Source organism: Zootermopsis nevadensis, unplaced genomic scaffold (assembly GCF_977971745.1).
Source record: "Zootermopsis nevadensis isolate Lab colony 2312 unplaced genomic scaffold, Znev_1.0 Znev_ptg000006l, whole genome shotgun sequence".
In the NCBI taxonomy this organism is placed as follows: Eukaryota; Metazoa; Arthropoda; class Insecta; order Blattodea; family Termopsidae; genus Zootermopsis; species Zootermopsis nevadensis.
Genome location: NW_028259138.1, coordinates 1,617,095 through 1,637,219, shown reverse-complemented (window position 1 = coordinate 1,637,219; position 20,125 = coordinate 1,617,095). Strand labels below are relative to the sequence as shown.

The 20,125-nt window shown below is 39.8% G+C and overlaps 1 protein-coding gene and 1 long non-coding RNA gene across 10 annotated transcripts in view; one reads left to right on the top strand and one right to left on the bottom strand.

Annotated features, from left to right (window-relative positions):
* The window catches only part of fus (epithelial splicing regulatory protein fusilli), a 186,956-nt gene that overhangs the window by 58,427 nt on the left and 108,404 nt on the right, over window positions 1-20,125 (top strand). For all 6 annotated transcript variants that reach the window (XR_015533764.1, XM_022060424.2, XM_022060416.2 and 3 more), the window contains exon 3: window positions 15,309-15,534. Coding sequence is in view for 5 of the 6 variants with exons in the window: in XM_022060424.2 (XP_021916116.1) it covers window positions 15,309-15,534 (226 nt within the window). In the remaining variant the exon portion in view is untranslated. The remainder of the gene's footprint in view (window positions 1-15,308; window positions 15,535-20,125) is intronic.
* LOC110828100 (uncharacterized) overlaps window positions 1-20,125 on the bottom strand; it is a 156,879-nt gene that overhangs the window by 107,277 nt on the left and 29,477 nt on the right. For 3 of the 4 annotated variants that reach the window (XR_015533770.1, XR_015533773.1, XR_015533771.1), the window contains exon 3: window positions 17,598-17,723. This is a non-coding gene — a long non-coding RNA (uncharacterized LOC110828100). Of the gene's footprint in view, window positions 1-10,287; window positions 15,133-17,597; window positions 17,724-20,125 lie in introns of those variants that run through there. The other variant, XR_015533769.1, reaches the window with a different exon arrangement.

Below are 20,125 nucleotides of genomic sequence, written 5' to 3'. Positions count from 1 at the left end.
TTGATATGGTATATATTCAATTAAATACAAGTGAAAATAATTTATTCTCCTGTTCATGCTTAACTCTTTGAATAATTATTGACTAAAATTTAGGGAAGTGAGAGATTCTACGCGTTCACGTTCCTCGGTCCAGAGAAGGTATTCTGTTATATACTGAATAGCAGGTTAGTATAGCGGTTGCAACTTGGAACCATAGACTTATGTTCGGGAGGTATCCGATTTGAATGTGTGTCGAGTTTCCGATTATTTTGAGGATTTTGATAGTTTTCCTGAATCTTTCCAGCTGAATACCGTAGCAGTAACCTAACATACGTCGATGTACGCCAAATCGTCCTCAGTTTAAAACCTTACGTACTCACCATTCGTGATAATCCTATCACATTTAAAGGTATTTAATCTGAAAATTAAAACGGCTCCATTTCATAACCTAATACTCTGTCAAGATTTACGTACAAATGCTGGTATGTTTATACTCACCGACGACCGTCGCCTTCCAAATCCTTACTTATTTACCATTAACGATCATCTGCCCGTCATTTTTAACGCCGTACAATACATGCAATCAAAATAGCTCCGTAAAGTAACATTATAAATTATCCTGATGTGGTAAAATGTATACGACTGCATCACAGGTTATACCACATTTTTGGAAAGAAGCAAAACTACAGCGGAGATGTAGATGGCGCGCGTGTCTGTTTCCAGTGGTATAAAACCACCAAGACGGGGCAGTCTTGCCGTACATGTGGAGCATTTTGATGGACAGACAGACGTCTGGTCAACGAACTTCTCTGAGAAAACACCAAATAAAGACTGAAGCAATACGTGTAACAACATAGGAAAACTTGCTCAGAGTTTGACGACTCTTTGTGGAGAAAATTGTTGAATGCCTCTCTCCTAGGGATTACAAAGACGCCACTGTGGTGACCGTTCACCACACCATAAAATCCTATGTGGACATGGGAATAAAATCCACCCATTCTGAACATTGGCACCAGAGGGAGGCTACCTGTTTGCTTATTTGTCAAGTTAGCCAGCTAATTAATGCTTACGCTTTTACTAAATACACACACACACACACACACAAATGGCTTCCGCTTAACGCTCGAAGTAGCTATATGCTTTACACACCGACTCTCTTAAGCTGATTGGCTCACGAGGTCACGTGGCAGTAGATGCGCGGAAGCATCCAAAACTCGGCCGCCACATTCGAATCGGTCACGTTAAGGTACAATTTGGCTGCACGCGACAGAGACAAGCGACCGAGGCAGGCGACAGAGACAGGAGACGGACACATCGCAGCTTGTCGCCACACACTTCTGAGGTGACGACCGAGACATGCGGCAAAGTGTTTGTTTTCTTTGTTTTGTTGAGACATACGTGGACATATTCTGTGAAAAATGAGTACAAAAATGGTTCTAAAAAGGTTACTCGAAGAAGAAGATGTGTTGCTGTGTTATTTGTTGCGAAAGAAACAAAGAAAACCTATGAGTTCAATATTCAAATCCAGACGTGAAGAAGGATCTTTCTGTCGGTGGTCAGTGGTCGGTTTTCTGCTACTAATTCTACCAATTGCTCATCTTGGTCACCAGTAAATTTAATTTCTGCCATTATTTTACTCAACAATACACGTGCTGCCTGAGCCCGTCGCGAGATACTACTGGTCCGAGAGCGGTCTCCTGTTCTTTGTCTCTGTCGCCTGTCTTTGTCTCGCGCTCGTAATTGTACTTCATACGATTGTACAGAGAGCAGACAGGAAGCGACCAGTCTCGGTCTCGTAACTCTGTCGCCTGCTTCGATCGCTTGTCTCTGTCGCGTGCAGCCAAATTGTACCTTTAGTTTGCTAAGAGCACCTTGCTGACTTGATCGGGTTAACGACGCACATCACCTGATGGGTTATGCTGTGTTCGAGTGCATGAATTATCACTAAACCAGACGGGCTGACGCGGTAAGCATGAACGATCAGCCATTGTTTTATGTTCAGCTATGTTCATGGGACTGGTGACTCGGAGTTAGAAAACATGCGAATCCAGGGTTAGTGCTTGCCGAGTCGAAAATTGTCCGTCACCACGGCCTGACGCCATGTTACCCACGCTTAAATTCAGCTATGCTGAAACAAACGAAATCTGCACTTAGGTGAAATGTGTCTCTTTGAGCATTTTCTTTCTTTATATCTTTGTATCTGACGTGTAACTTTCCGCCGACGCTGCTGCATTGAAGGGCTCTTCAGCTCAAGGTAATGCGGTCCATAATACACACCTAGACCCTACAAATACGTCAGTACTTGTTACTTCTTCGAAGCGACTGAATCACAAGTTCAAATTCCATCTCACACTTATTTTGTTCATTTAGCGATGCTGTCTGTAGCTCATATCAGTCTACAGCGCCGAGCGATAGATTGTTTAATGTATTGAAGTGGACATGGAAATAACCGATCTTGTCCTGATTTATGGTAATGTACTCGTGTTAGCCTGGATTGACTGAGAAATACCGCGAAAAACCCTGGACCACCATCTTTTGTTATACTAGTAACTATATCGCTCTGTCCAAATAAAAACCATCGAAATGTTATTCCGAATGTTGGTCATCGTACGTTCTGTTCCTGTTTTACGCAGATATGTGAGATTATGTCATATTTTTGATGCGCGGCGTTCTTCATGTCTTGTTATTTTATGATTTTTTATTAATTCTTCAATTTCAGTTTTGAAAAAGAATCTTTCAATAACAGGTTACAGATTTTAATTAAATACACTTTTTTATAAATCCAATAAGTTTCTATTTGGTCGTCGTGTGACGTAGGTGTTATACTGGACAGATAACAAAATTAAAACTTTCCAGTGTTTGGTTGAAATGCAAATACCAAACCAAATCGAAAATCTTCTATCAGTCTCGAATATGAAATATCCGGGCGGACGGACAGATGTTGTAGTTTTATTACGCGTTCGCTTTCTGGAATTTATACAAATACCGCGTAAGAACTAGAAACATAAGAAAGAGAGAAGAAAACGACTTGGTGCTATTCGATAGGCGACGATGTACTCCCTGGTAGCGGTTGATGGCTCAAGTTCAGCAGGTCGGGGTTTCCTTGTTGGGAAAATCCATTGTGTGCATGATAAAAATATTCATGTGACGCGAAATTATGTTAATTGAACGTTCTTGAAAGTCGTCAGTGTTTAGCAAGTTCTGTAGAAAAATGCGTTTACCATTTCAAGGAATGTTTTGTTGTTTTCAATTGGTAGTGGTGCAGACAGAAGGCCGTGTCATCTGCAGGCACCATGCACAGCGCACTTGTCTGAGAAAGCAGGGTAGAGACAGTCTGAGCCACAGATGAAAGTAATAGACAGCCTTGGCTCCTCTATTAGTGGCAAAGCTGTCACAAGGCTGTGTAACGCCAAGTGGAGTTTGCTGTAGAAAATTGCCAAGCACTTGTACTGTGGACCTTATGAATGTCTGTCTCTAAAAGACAACCAAACTAATATAAAGCTAAACAAATGTAAGATGGCTGTCTTCTGGGTTGTTGCACCGTGTAGTCTGGTAGACGTTTACTGACGTTTTCGAACTGCTTGCTGCCTCCATCATCAGGGCGAGATACAGGCAGTAAGCATCTCTGAAACGTCGGTAGATTTTCACCAGACTTCTCGGCGCAACAACCCAGAAGACAGCCATCTTCATAATTCCCGCCGTGGAAACTGAAATCTCAAAGTAATTTGACACACATTGTCTATGAAAAATATTTAAATGCACTTGTTACTAATAATATTAGCATTTTAATGGAAGTGCAAGAACGGAACGCATAATGGATAGGTCATGTCAATCCTACATTAGGTTTTATTTTCGAAACTACTGACGGATATTTCGATGGTATTTAGTACTGTGATTCTGGGAAACTACGCGATAAATGCCAACTGAAATTCATTTTGTTTAGGTTATTCCAATATACGAAATAGGGTATATCAGTCTCTAAGTCACTGGTTGTAGGCTGCTTCTTTAAATTCGTCATTAAAATCAGAGATCATCCCATTTTGATACTTTTAATTATGTATAACCAGCAGTATACGATTCTGAAGTGGGAGCAACATTTGAGTAACAGTGTAGGATTTTGAATTTTGTAGTGAAAAAGTAAATACTGTGACTTAGTGTAAATTTGTAGAAAACTTAACGATGACAGCCCGTAGTGTGTGATATTTGAAGTTCTCACTTCGGTGAAGATGTCAATGTTATTCCGGGCTGGACATGGTGATAGTATATTTCTCCGAAATGTTGGTATCTGCCTACGAGTCCACACAACATCATGACCCCTCCCCCCCAAATGACAATTGACCATTGGTATTCTCTCATCTACGTTTGTGTATTTCCAAAGCCGCCTCTTCTCGCGAGATTTTCAAATTATTTTTAAGAATGTCTTGCTTTCCGTATACAAGCTATCGACTCTTTTTGTTGTAACGAACGTAACATTATGAGGCGAAGAATGCAAATTATGAATCTTCTGTCACTACCAGTCTTATTTCTCAAACACTGTCAGTCGTGTTATTCTCTTACAGTTAGAGATCCAAGTTACACGTTCATATAAAACATCGCGTAATAAGGGTACGTTCTTTCATCATACTGATAAAACATGGTTTTTCAGAGACTGTATACTTCATTGGAGCTTGTAAAATTTTCTAAACCCTTGCGTAATTTATTTTACATTTATTGGTTAATCGATTATAATTCTGTCCTTCAGCTGACGGTTATGTGATAAGAGAAAGAAAGAAAATCTTTCTGCTAGAAACGTTGTACAGTAAAACCTGAAACGAATCTTGGATTAAGTGGAAATCGACCTTTATTGGAGAGTTTCTTTGATCCGACCGACATTATAATGTGAACATGTAAAATGGAATTCAAGGACTGCAATAGAATATAAAGGAAAAGTTTCTAATTAAATGAAATGTTCAACACTTGGTTGACCAGTAAGGAATGCTTGTTTATTATATATCTATTTCTGTATCATATTCCATCAAAATTGGTCAGAGGAATCGAAAAACGGGTACATGATAGTTTATTTTAACCTAGAAGTTAAATGCAGCTCCATAAAATTTAATGTAGCCCTGGGTCTAAATTACGTTCTTCAATTGTAATAAAACCTGTAATTTGAATGCTGTTACTTACGGAAAGACGAAAAGACTTTTCGAAGGCATCTCACAGTGGTTTCATAAAGAAGGAGGAATCAAATCAGGTTTCTTTTCAGATAAGACATTTGCGTTCATACAGTTTTAAAGACATTCTGCAAACTAAATCTGCATGATTGAACAGTGTGTAGAAATTTGATTAGTTTATCAGTGTCTCGTTGTTTCCCTCCATCCGTCAGAAAATGCGTTAATAGTACTTTCAAATAGGCCATTATCGTTTTCTCAGCAGCCCCTTTAGCACATCACTTGCAGAATTTTCACCAAATCACATTCATCCCTGCACGGTGCAGGGTATTTCTTTAAAAGTTGATAGCTGCTGAGTTGTCTGACGAATTCCCCGCTTTCGTGGAACCCAACGGCTCGTTGCCGCCTTTATGAGAACCCACCAGTGGACTAAATGCTGAGCCAGTTTAATTTATTTCGCTGATTCATAATCTGTTTTTCAGTGATAAATTTTAATATTCTTACATATACTCCCAGGTTCCGCAAGTGATCTATTCCCTTAAAGGTTTATGATTAAAAATATGTAAGCATTCCTCTTGAGCTTTCGTCTCGATTTAGTCATCCTCATAATATTAGATAAAGTATACAGATTATGAAGCTTCTCATTATTTAACTTAATCTCTTCGTCTCTGATTTTCTCATGGCGTCCAAATATTCTTATCATTACATTGTTTTCAGTCTTCTCAGTTCATTACCTTTCTTCCTCTGTATTAAATTAATCGAACGTTAGAGTGTTTTATTTTTGTGGACGCCAGAACCGAATGAAAAGATCTCGCTTCTAAAATATTCCATTGAACATTCTCCGCTCTGATCCCACCGCCTTTTCCAACTTCGGCGATTTAACAGATTTCGCAACATTCACTGTTATTCTCTGTAATGGGAAGAGGCCACTGAAATAAATTAAAGAAAACCTGACGACCGCAGAGGAAATTCGCGTTGTGATGTTTTCCACAAGGCTTATTTGTTTAGTCACTCGGCATTATCAAAGAGATAAGTGTGCCCCTGCGCCAAACACTACCCTGTGAAGTTGTAGAAGTAGCTCTGTTAAGATCGCCATTAGGTGAGTGGTAAGCTTTATGCTTCGATTGTCTTAACCCTGAGAAAGAGCTTCCGGTACCAATGTACAGGAAGCTGTAAAGGATCTACACTTAGTGAAAAAAAATCCCTGCTGGGCATCAAACTTCGGTCTACCAGTCGGAAGCCCGTCAGTTTACCAAAGTATCCATAGGTTTTAAATTAATGTGTCTACCCATTTGCTCCACAAATGTTTTTAAACTCGTTCTGTTCCTCAGAGAACAGCTGGGGTAATTGTAAACAAAGTGATGTACATATTTGGGCTTATGAGACATGGTGCAACATGAAAATGGACGAAGTTGCATAACGAGAGACTTCGCAAGTTATTCTCAGCAATTGCTAGGAAGCTAAAGCATAAAGCATAAATGATAAGAATGGAAGGGCATTTAGCTTTCGTGTAGGAAGAAACATGCTCAAAACAGACTTTGTATTTTAAATGCCATGACAAGAAAACCGCTTGAGATGGAGAGGGGCGTGGACGGCAGGAGAATGTTACAATTAATCGGTCTTATGAAACAGATTATAAAGAAATTAATTTAATTCAGGAGGCTCGCTCACGTAATATAATGACGACTTTGCAAATATACATAGTAGTAGTTTAAAAATTATATCCTGCATGTAGTTGTAAGACTCCCTGTGCAATAATTAGGTCTGTATGACTTGCTCATTGCCTGTATTTTTGCAATGATTTCTTCCATGTCCTGATTAATCAGGATCTTTGAAATTCATATAGTCTCTCTACCCATTCAGTTATGTGTCTGTCTGTCTGTCTATCTGCCCGTCTAATTTATATCTGTACACAAGCGAGTGGCTTCTGAGACGACCGTGGTGAGTTTTCGGGATCCACACACGAACTGAAATTATCGGTCTGGTGATTACGTGATTGTTAATCTGAATGAATAACTAATACCAGAGACTATGTGATTAAACGTGTTATTTCGGGAGATTTACTTATCTCGCAGGGAAACAATGGATTTCGTATAAATGAGTGCCTTTTTTACAAATATGATAAAATTTTCATCTTGGGGAAAGCGTAAATAGATCTATGGGTGGTCATGTGTAATTTAGAATTAAGGTAGGCTAAAGGTAGGGTTGTTCCCGTTTCTAATCACCACGCTATGAAGTCGTGTAGGGGAGTGGATGCAACGCTCCATGGATTCATAATCTCGGAACTAGATCGAACGAGTAGTCAGCTTCTCGGTTCAGGCCCGGTGACCATCGGTTACGACGCTCGGAGGGCCCCAGAGTCGATAGATCTCCATTGTGTGTTTACCTCAGTGACGTTTCGGATGTTAGCTTTAAAATGTTATGGTAGAATGCTCACACAGTTTAAAACTAAAAATTCGTTGTTAGTTGATTATCATCAGTTTAGTAGTGGTGCAATTTTTTTTTAAGATTCGGTTTCAGATTTTGTCAGATATTCACAAATCGCATCGATCTATTGTAAAAAGTGGGCAGTTGTGTTTACGCGGTGTTTCAACAGAATGCTCCAGATGAATTACAGTTGTGATATTCTGTGCGTGTCAGTAACTGCACAACATATTACTATGAGATATTCGCATGTTATTGGTTGTGTAAACGAAGAGTTGTCGGGAGTTGATTCCATTTTGGTTCCATATGTCCGATGCAGCTGCTGTTTTGCATGTTCCTAGCTCAAATCCTGTTAGCCTATTTCACCATAACTCTAAAAAATGGTGAACGTACAAAAGCATGTCCTTAGCATTAAATAGCATATCTTATTGAAGTCTGTAACTTCTGTTTGAAAGTTTCCTATATGTGCCCTTTTAGCGAAATGCAATGAAAGTTATTCAACGATTATGTTGTGCGGAACGTCTAGTTAATCGGTCGTGGAACAATGACTTTGTACTGTCTGCAACAAATAAACATGAATGCTGCCTTACAACTAATCTAATTGATGTTTCCGTGATTTTCCTCAGTCTCTGCACATGGATGCTGGGCTAGTAATTTAGACAGGCGAATATCGCCTTCATTCAAATCATTATCCACCCTTCCTGTTCGTATTATATTATTCGACGCTACGTATCCTCTAAATTTTAAATTCCATCATTAAATAACTTAAGACTCAATTACAACCTTCCTGTTTTGCGCTCACTTCATTTGATGAAAACGCTTGTGAAAAGTGAGGTCGGAAAATAGAAAGTATTGTGACCATGGACGCTAAATGTCAGGGCGAAGTGTGTACGAACGTTACGAGACTTTCCGCTCGGCGCCATTGGTTTCGACAGCGCCCTCATATTTGCCATGCGGGACTATAGCAGTACCGGTCACATACTCTGCGATGTCTAAGGAGTGAGCGTTAAACACATTCCGGACAGGTACTAAAAAGGCTGGTCTCCTGAAGGCGGCCATTGCTGAGCGCGCTGTGTTTTTCTTTGTTGCAAAATAAGAGAAAGTCGGGAAATTATTTGGGTAATGCAGTGCGTTTTGGCCTACAGTGATACAAGTTTGGTTTTAGTGCCATTGCGACAGTGATATATATTCAGAATTTCTCATTCCCTTTGTTGAAACTGACGAATTTAGGTTAATTGAAAAAGAGCGTGTTGAATATTTGAACATAAGAAAGCAGAGAAACAATGCATTGAAGAAAAAGACAATGTGAAACTCGTGATTTGCACTCGTCTCAAAGCCTTATTCGGATGTTAAGATTGAGGGGTATCAGATGGTGGTCCGCGGGGTAGCACGTGAGGGAGATGAGATATATTCATTTTATTGTCAAAGAGACTCAAGGGAAACCAGCTGGGTGACCTAGGCATAGATGAGAGAATAATAAAACTTTATAAAAAAGGTTATAAATTGAAATGGTGTGGCTAAAAATATTGCCCTATGACAGGCTTTTGTGAAGGCAGTATTTAGTTTTCCGTTTTAATAAAAATGGGAAATTTCTTAGCTGGCCCAACAACTATAAACCTATTAAGAAAAGTCTTGAACCATGCAGTTTGTTTTGAAATGCCAGTTGGTTGTAAACCAGGGTTTTCGTTTCTCGCACCAGATGCATTGTCTGCGATTGTATCGATCCTGGAGACGTCGTGAACGCAAACCGCCCATGATTTTACATTGTTTAGTGCCTCGCAATTTGAATACAGACATTAACACGTGCGGGCAGTCTCTCGTGGGAAGTACCTTATCGTCTTACGAAACTGTTTCAGGTTCAAGACCTGGGCAGTTCTCTTAGAATTCTCTCCTTTCCTCCCAATCGTTATCTTCCATCATCCGAACGAGTATGCAGGAAATTCATGTGCGGGTTAAGATGATGGCTTAGAAATCGGGGACCAAGAAGCAGTGATGCTCATCATCATTAGTCCTGCTTTCAATGTTGAAAGTTGGTGACCCATCATTAGACACGTTCCACAATCTGTCTCCATCGGTCTCGATCTTCTACTTCTCTGAGTAGGAGGTCTAGCGGCAGATTCGATTTCTCTTCTACCTGGTCCACCCATCGCCTTGGGGATCTTCCGCGCGATCTTTTCCCTTCAACCTTTTCCTGGACAACAATTTTTTCCAGGCTATCTTCCTGTCGCCGTACAATATACCCAAAGAACTATAGAATTCGCTGACAGCATATGGAGGACAGTCTCTTCTGTACATTGAGTTCGTTGCGTATCGAGTTATTGCAGTGACGCTACTCTAAATAAATATTTATTTGTTATTCTGAAGCAAAACTGCGTCACGTATTTTACAGATTTGAAATGTGAAATGCCATTTCTGTTTGTGTACTACCATTCTTAATGTATAATTTACATTAAATGGAAGGTCTAGAGGCAAGTGATGATGTATTTGAGATCTGAGGTTCTCACGGCGTTTAAGATGTCAATTCATCTGGATTGTGGTGTCGTCTGGACATCACTCTTCTTCTGAAGCAGTGGTAACCGCCTAAAGGACTACACTGCGTAGCAGACCAGTAGATTATAATCGACAGGCGACACTTCATTAGCCCATGTTATCGTATGTTTAAAGTCGTGGAAATAATTATTGATAAAATTATTTTTTAGGTATGTTTATTGTGTCAAATATACGAAGGCAAGTAAAAAAATATCAGTGCAAATTTATTATACGTTTTGACAAAGTTGTTACACAGGCCTATTACACGTTTTTTACGTAATTTATTTGGTCCAGAGGTGCACATGTTTTTAATTCTGTGATGATAAAAAAATTTCGGTTAGGTTTAATGTCACTCATGCGTCTCTTATTTCCGTCACACTCATTTAAAATTTTTTGTATCGGCAATGATTCTTTAGTTAGATTTCAGGTTCTCACGGTAGCGAATGTGAAAATGACTGTTTCCTGGAATGTTGGCAGCGTAGTCTGGTAGAAACTTACCGCTTGCTTCTTTTATCATCAAGGTCATCGCCCTGATGATGGAGGAAGGAAGCACCTCTGAAACGTCGGTAAACTACCAGACGACACGGCGCAGCCACCCAGAATGCAGCAAGCTCTGTTCTTACATTGTTCGGATAATCCGATTGATCTATTCTTGAACCTCAGTAGACGTAACACGTTAATATCGATATCCGTCGAGATAGTTCATCAACAAGTCTTGTTCGCTGTCTTTACAATTTTTACCGATCTATATCTGTACGTTGTACTGAATACCTACACTTTTGTTAATTTCGCTAGTTTTTACACCATCTGCCTTGAACAAAATGGATTGGAGGTCGTTGTTCTTCCTTGGTATATTCTCGCGGAGGAGCAGCCATGCTAAATGTGTAACAGTACTGTCACTGTTCAGTATTCAGCAGTAACCAACTAGGTACACATGAGAGGAGACTCACATTACTTGCATTCGCCGTCATTTCCAACGCTACCAATAATTTTTTTTTGTTATTTACCTTCATTTTTGGACTTTACCTCGTATATGAAAAATGAGGCGGCCTAGAACGTGTCATAACGCAACTTGATGACTTGATGTTGTATAACGTTGGGAAATTTTATTTGGCTACAAAAAAACAGAATACAATTTTCTCTTCAAAACAAATTAGTTATTAATTTTCTGGTATGGCTACAGGTTTTATAAATAGGCCTCGAGGTATATACAGCCTCATGCGATTGGTTTGTATTGGTTAGAAATATTTATATCTCCAGCGAAAGAAACACCAATGGCAGTTACAAAAATGCAAACTGTATATTCCATCTGTACCAATCCTTTCCATTCATTATTATTAAGTTAGGGATGTGTCTTGTTTAAAATGGATCCCATTCCGCTTCCAGACACATTCATTACATTATTTTTTAGCGTCTTTGTGATGACTGTACTTCGTGTTGTACTTTCTTATCCATATTACAAATTATTCGATACTCGCATTTCATATCTCGCCATCACAGAAGTAGTTCCGACAGATGTATGCAGATCTTACGGAATTGCTTTTCATCGCGAGACCGTTGAGTTTTAGGCATTGTCATCGGTTGCTATGCAACATTGTTCGCAGTCCGTTACGTGGTTTCCTTCAGTCTCTCCAGTTGAACGTCGGCATAGAACGCCAGGATAGACCATGTGTTTCTCCTTCCACAAACTTAGCCAGTCAGAATCGGCTACTATGTTCCTCCTAACTCATTTGACGATCTGCAGTTGCAAGATCTGTGCAAAATAATATCAGAATTAATTTCTAAATTTGACGTCGTAAGAATTGAATTGTCGATTAATGAGGTAATAGATTAACTCCCACACGTAAAGTCAGTTGCGCGTCACCCGGTACCACCTGTAATTCTTATCACACGCTCGTGAAACCTCTTGCGGTGCACCCGACACCGCCTGTCAGTCCGCTGCCACACACGTGAAGGTAGTTGAGGGTCACCCGATACCAACTGGCATTCCTTTAGCCACGCGGAAGCTAGTTATGGGGCACCCGGCATCGACTCAGCCGGCTCCCACACACGTGAAGCCATTTGTGGAGCACCCGTTGCCGACTGTCAGTCCGCTCACGCTCGACCGTCACGACTCTGCACTCGGCACGAGGGCAAGCAACTCTTCGGCGGTCGTTGTCCTCATCTTCATCATTATCTGCGTTTCCATCGCGTCTTCCTGCTTCTAATTGCGACTGCATCTTTCCCCTACAGCAGCCTCATAAGGAAGTTGCTGCATCTCTTCGATGAGTGACGTGCGGATACAATACGGAAACCACGATTGATGGGAATATTTGGTTGTTGCACAATCTGACTGCGCAAATCTGAAGATAAACATGGTCTCTCACTCAGAGGGAGGAACACAGATTGCAGGTGTTTGATAACAGGGTGTTAAGGAGGATATTTGGGCCTAGGAGAGAAGACGATGGGACATGGAGGAAACTGCATAATGATGAGCTTAAAAATCTGCACTCCTCCCCCAATATTGTCAGGGTGATTAAATCAAGAAGAGTGAGATGGGCTGGGCATGTAGCGCGCATGGATGGGACAAGAGGTGTGCACCGGGTACTAGTTGGGAAACCTGAAGGGAAGAGACCGCTGGGGAGACCTAGACGTAGATGGGAGGATAATCTGAGGCGGAATCTATGGGAGATAGGAGTTGAAGGAGACTGGATTTTGTTGGCCCAGGACAGGGTCCGGTGGAGGTCTTTGGTTAATTCGGTGATGAACCTTCAGTTTCGGTAAGCCATCTACGTAGTTAGTTAAGGGATGAAGGAGGGTGAGATGGTCTGACATGTAGCGCGTATGTGAGACTCGAATGGAACTCAAGAATGAAAACATGAAAATGTAGAGTTGACCTCTTAGACGACCAAGGCACAGACAGGAAGGAAGGCTAGTTGAGTATGATGATGTTGACTAGATTCAGCTGGCTCAGCACGTGGTCCACTGGCGGACTCTTGTGAACACAGTAACTCTCCAGTTACATAATAGACGGCGAATTTATTGACCCTATAAGCAACTATCAGATTTTCAAGGAAGGCTGCAGAATGGATTTATATGTAATTAAAGAATACGGAACAGAACTGTGCTTTGACACTGGATGTTTTTCAGCTACAGAAATGTAATGTGTAAATGGATACACAGTGTGCTTATAGGCTATGCTGTGTTTTATGAAGTTTTCTTCTATCATTTTGAGAACGATTTCCTCGAGGCGTACTTTGCATGAGTACAACTGATCTGCAGTAGGCCCTAACGGGCCCGTCTTCCTATCTTCACAGCAACCGAAGTATGTAGTTGAATTGCTTGTGCTTGATTCAGTGAACTTCTGCAGGAAATCTTGGCTGTGGTTCTTGATACAGGTACAATACCACGCGAGTAGTCATGCAGTAAGCCATGATACGCCTTGGTTACGGAAACACAGGGGGTAATTGCGTGTCTGTTTTAGTTTTCTTGATCACATTCACTAATCGTCTTGCTGCCAAACACGGTGTTAGTATCTTTCAGAGAAGTATTTATAAGAATGTTTTTAACAAGAGCGGAGAAGTACGGTTTACAGCCTACATGTTTTCATATGCGTTCGTAACAACGTAACAATGGCCTTCAGGACCATTCATTACGAACACGAATCTGTTGTTTGTAAAGTTTGTATCAAGACATAACCATGAAGATTTCTGTCTTCTGGGTTGTTGCGCTGTGTAGTCTGGTCGATGTTTACCAACGTTTCAGAGGTCATACTACCTCCGTCATCAGGGCGATGAATCGATCATACTACACAGCGCAACAACCCAGAAGACAGATATCTTCAGACTCACCGCTGTGAAAACCTCAAATCATACAAGACACAACCAATTAAATAATTTTTCCTCGAATTTTGTAAAATGTGATTCACACTTAAAAATGTTTGAAATAGTAGTCGTAGACTTTTGATATCAAACGGTGTCTTAATTTTCTGAATGGTTGGGTTTAATAGTTGTCTGGAATTATTTATGGATATGTAACAAAATGTAGAGAACATCCATTTCTTACTTAGGGCAGTATGATACGTTTTTCAACTATAGATTTGTATCTGGAATGAATTGACATTAGTGCCAGTTAGGTATTCAAAATCACAAAGAATGTATTTGGAAAGAATGTAAGTTCCCACTGGAGTACACTTCTTACACTTGCCGCTGGTCAACAACTAGCCCGTTACGAGTGGGAAGTATTTCTGGAGCAAAAATCAGGTTACTGCATTATAGGACTTATTTGTTAAGTACATAATTGGGCCACCGTCTACGCCCACCTAAAAACAGATATTGCGGATAATTCACAATACAAAATCTCGCTGGTTAAGTGATGTCCTTACATGGCAGAGTAAGAGCTATTGATATTTCTTGAAATGAATATAATTACGTCTGGCATGCGTCAGTCAAGTTAATGCTCTGCAGAATTTCCGACTGAAATATTCTGCTAAGTACGTTGTCCGTTATGTGTTCTTTTTTAGCATGACTTTAGAGTAATTTGTCCTGCTGCCATTAGTACGCCAGTTTTAATAATACAATGAATGTTATTAGTAATAACACGAAAATCCTGCAGTTAAACTACACTAACTGTGTAACGTTTCTTTATTGAAGACTTGAGACCGTGTTATTTGCATTGCCAGTTTGATAATTGCTATCTGACACACTCTGTCAATGTTTTGTTGCACATATTAACGAGTATTCTCTTAAGAGCCCTCGCCGTGTATATTCAGTTTCGAGGGAGCTTAAATTTGGAAATGCAGCGGAAATTGACTGAAACAAAATATGTTAGTGTTTGGGGAAGTTGACTTTGTTTATGAACGTATTGAACTGTCGCTGCTCGTCTTCTGAGTTGTAACGTCGTGTGAACGTATAGGTCACCATCGACGTTTCGGAAGAATATACTCCCTCTGTCTTCAGGTCTGAACAGCTTCGCCCTGAGCAATTCATGGAAGTCCCTCATTCGCCCCCAGAAAGAACGAAAGCAGGCTGCAGGCGAGGACAGTTTGCTTCTCCGAAACGTTGTCATCCACCTAAAAGCCACACGGCGTTGCAACACAGAAGGTCAACATTAACATCTTCACCGCCGAGAGGACCTCAGATCTAATGTCTTATTTCTTGAACTGACTCAGATTTGTCATATTGGTGCTGAACGTATATCAGTGAGATGGTAGGGTGAATGTTAACAGAATACGTTTTTTCTTTGCAGTTCGAACACTACGCCCGTCAGACGTTTCACATCGGTCCCTCAACGCACTCGCTGCGGTTTGTCACAGACGGACAATTACCACTTCGACAGTGTCTCCACCCGGAGACGTGCTCCAAAAATCTGGATCTGCCCGGATACTACTCTTATTTTCACGATCTTCGGAAAGAGTTTCGAGCCTTTTACAGTATGCCTGAAGAGCCCCAGTGCATCAGAGACATGGTAACATGTATCCTTTGAATATTTTTGGAAGGAAAACATTTAGTTTTTGTGCTTGTAATGCGTTATGTTAGCGAAATTGAGCGTATTTTACTGTACTGAAATTTTAATAACCTGTGATTATTTTTAGTATTTTAGGTTCTTATGGTGGCAAGAACGAAAATGGCTGTCTTCTGGGTTGTAGCGCCGTGTAGTCTGGTAGAAGTTTTCAGACGTTTCGTCGCCCTGATGATGGAGGCAGCAAGGACCTCTGAAACGTCGGTAAACTTCTACCACTATACACGGGGCAACAACCCAGAAGACAGCCATCTTCAGATAGTTTGATTCTTATGAAACAGGATTGTAATAGACTGGAAAAACAAAATCAGATTCAGCTGACAACGTTTAGTGTACAATCTGAATAATTTATCGGAATCCGCTAAGAAATGTGCTCCGAACAGCACTGTTAAATGTCCTATGAACAAACATGCTGATAGCTGTAAGTAACATTTAAGGTTGTTATGGACGGATGTGTTATTTCATTTCGCTGGAGGCATTAAGGACAGCAAAAATAGCTGAGATGCTATGTTCCCCGATTCCGTTGTTTTGATGGCTGAGGAATGTGAAATGCAGACGCTGTAGGTACCACTGCCTAACGTATACCATTTCCCGTTATATTTAACGTGAAGAGACAGTCGAAGACAAGTCTCAAAGTCTAAACCGCGTTAGAACAGAGTTTTTCTTAAACGTTTTGAAATAACTGGATTTTGTATTTATTATTTCATTTTTCATTTTTCAGAAATAAAGTACAGGCTCTGGAAATTATTACGAAACTTTATACATTCTAGCAGAATGCAGTAGTTGTTATTTCACGAACATTTGCTCGGTTTCGTGCAGAGAGAATTTCTCAGTAATCTTAAGATCCTAACGGCTACAGCGAATCTTGACTTACATCTTTTCCGTACAAGATTCTGCTAGTGTAAGAATTGCAACCAGGAGATTATAAAAACGTCTAGAATGCTGATTAATTTTGCATCACTTCTTAGAATTCATTTTGGGCTCATTGAAAGACATATTTAAATAATATCCAATTGTTACTCGCTACTGTCAGTACACTAAACAGATCAAACCGAAAATTTAAAAGCAAACTTAACCTAAATTTTGAAGTGACATTTTCTCGGCACCTGATGTGTGTTCATGTCGCCAGAACCTTGTTGGGATAACGGGGTGTGCTACGGAACGGTCAGGATGGCATTGCATTAAGAAAGAAACAGCTTTGCACATTCTGGTTATTGATATGTGCATGTGAGCTGAATGAATGTGGTCATAATCTGCGGAACTCGTGTAAACTCCAAGTACGTTATCAGATGGCACGGTGGAATTATCTTGTCGGTTTTACTTCTTGTGCACCGAAGGTAAAAATGAACGCACGATGACGAGGTAGCTTTACCTGTCTTTTCGTATTCGCTTTGATATCGAAGTTCTGTTCTTCATTTCGCCAGATAAGCATCGGAATTTGGGTTCCCGCCTTTCTCGAGTCTCCATAAAGAAAGTTTCAGGCACTTAAATAAGTTGCATTTGAGACAATTTTCTCTCATTGCAGTTTATTCACAATGTATGTTAAGTTTAAATTCATACTTTGTTCTATACGGACAGAAAGATTTTCATAGTCGAATCAGCGGTTGACTGGATTTACTGAAATTCATATTTTGTAATGTTTGAATCTTATAATATTCATAGGTGTATCTCATAATAGTGTTGGAATGTGTGCTATACTTACGTATGTACGCATGCACTCATGTAACAGAAACGTCTGGTAAGCATTCTGGCCGCCGGGGAAGAGTTATTGCCCACTCCGATTTAAGCTAACCTCCTGTTTTTATAATTACCTCTACACCAGTGGTATTCTACCTTTTTTGTTCGCGTATCCCCAGATATAATTTCTCTTCAACTTTGTACCCCCAAATTTGTTGGTGTATAATTCAAGTTATACATAATATATAATCTACATTTAAAATAAATCAAATAAATTACATTACTGATTATTCAGTGTTTATCATAAAATAATATATATATTTTTAAAATTTCACGTACCCCGTAAGATGTCTTCGCGTACCCCTAGGGGTACGCGTACCCCGGGTTGAATACCACTGCTCTAAACGAACCAAGAAATCTGAAATTCCGTACTGGGATTCGACGACCATTTCCTTCCAAGCTTGCCTGTAATTAAAGTTATACAATTTTAGCCATGACGTTTTGATAGCGGTACGTAAATTGTGAGCACTCTGATATTAATGCAATTCTTCAATAAGTGTCATTCCTGAATTTCTAAATTGTTGTTCTAATTTTTATTGTAATATGCTAGAAAAAATCGTAAAACATTCCGATTGTGAAATTAGATTATTCAGTAGTGGTGTGCCGGTATCTGGCATGACGGAATACAATTTCAGATAACGCCAAAGACGTAAAAATATCGTTATTGATTCTGACATAATTTTGTAAACTGTGACGTGTTGCGTAAGTGTTGACGACACATATCGTATCAAACTGAAAATGGGTTGGGCACTATTAAGCTGATTCTTACACAGCTGGAGCAAGGTGAGTAAAGCAGGAAGTGATTAAAATCCTACTAGGGATTAAAACTTGCATTTGGTTGAAAATGTAGATTTTTATTGTTTTATTTTAAAATGCGTATTTATTTATTAATTTGTTTAGTTCTGAGATAGGGTATTTCTCTTTGAGATGTATGGAAGACTCGAAATTTGTGCGATGCTAGATTGGAGATAGATTGGGTAATGTATGATTATCGCGGTGTGCCATATTTTCCGACTAGTTTTACTCATAACGTTTCTAACTTCTATTCGTCCTCTGCGCGAATTCTGTGGCAGTTCATTGAAACAACCCGCGACCCCTTGAATCCGCATCCACACACAATGCGGCTGCATCATCCCCTTACCTCATACTACACAAAAAATTGCATGATTCAACGTCGTTAAATTTGTGTTGCCCATCCTAGTTTTATTAAAATTTCCTTTGTTTTTGTTGGTGAGTTAGAGTTAATTTGTTTGAACGTTTCTTTGCAAGTCATCCATTAAAGATACAGAATGTCCCAAAAAGGCGTATACATAACAGAAACTTTGGTGACCGCTTGTCAGTCAGTTTCTCACCGCTGACAACAGCGCCTCGAAGCTAACAGTGGTCATTATGAGAACCTACACTAGATTCGCTAATTCACTAAGTGCCAATGCTGACGTATGAAATGTTTTAATTTATTAAAATGTATTTATTTCATTCATTGATTGTGTGTATATATCTTTTATGGGACGTTCTGTATTTGGTCATATAATAACAACTGAATACATTGTAATAATTTGCGTTCTTATTGTTCTTGAGCCATAATTCGCTCCATTATGCCGAGCTGTTAAAGTCTCAGCATTATTAACACCATAACTTGACATTGACCTTTTGACATTATTTGTCTATTATATTAAATGTTTTCTTTGGAGGCGGAACATGCCTGAGGGCCTACTGCTTGAAGTAGTAGAAGAATAATATATATTCCTAAGTCACGTCACGTGTCATTTGCAATAAGCTGCGAAAGTTTATTTTCAGAAAGACTAAAAAAGTTATATAATGTTCGAATAGTAGATCCCAAAGTTTCAGCACCGCAGACACGGAAGCCTGCCATTGGACATGAGAATTTTCTACCCGCCTACCAACCTCACGACTCATTTTATGAAAGCCGTTTTAAAATTATCCTACAATCTCCTCAACCTAAAAGCATTTGTCTTTCCCATCAGTCTCCGTTCTTAGTCTATTGTAACATCTTAGGTCTAAATATCTTAGCATTACGCCTATAATGTGACCTCTATAGCTCAGTAAGTTCGTCACGTAGTATCATTCAATACTCTCATATTACGTTTTTGGTCGATATTTTCTGAGCTCTTTATTTTCAAATAATTGTAATTAGTGTTCCATTTCGGAGAGAAACCAGGACCCACAACGCAATTCCATTTAGCAGAGTCCTTCTTGAGTTGCTTTTATTCGAGTAGCCAGTAAGTTTCCAGTCCTTTATCGAAGGTTTATTACCGTGTTCACAAGGACTTGCCGTAGGTCTCTGTCCTGAGTCAGACAAAACCAATATACACCCACACCCTCCCACCCTATTTCCCCAAGATTCATTGTAATATTCTCCTGCCATCTGCGCCAGATCTTTCGAATAAGCCCATCCCTTCAGACTGCCAATCAAAATTTTGTACGCATTCTTCATCTAATCCATGCGCGCTACATTCCCCGCCCATAACTACACGTTTCAGAACCATAAAGAAAAATCAAGCAGAACGTGTTTTGTTTTAACTCAATTCTATTCGTTTTGGATGTCGACATAAATTTGTCGTACGCTACAGGAAAGGTGCCCTTGACCGTTTCAAAATTTTGGGGCCAAAAAATGACCGCGGCGATTCTAGTGATGGTCTTGCTGCTTGTATCATCTGTGTATCCTTTATTGCCTTCTGTGTAGGAAGTGAACTCAGTGAGGATTTTCTATCTTTTCATATCCATGTTTTATCTGCGAAACTGCGTTATTCAGTAAATAAGATTAAAATGATAGCTGCTATCTACAT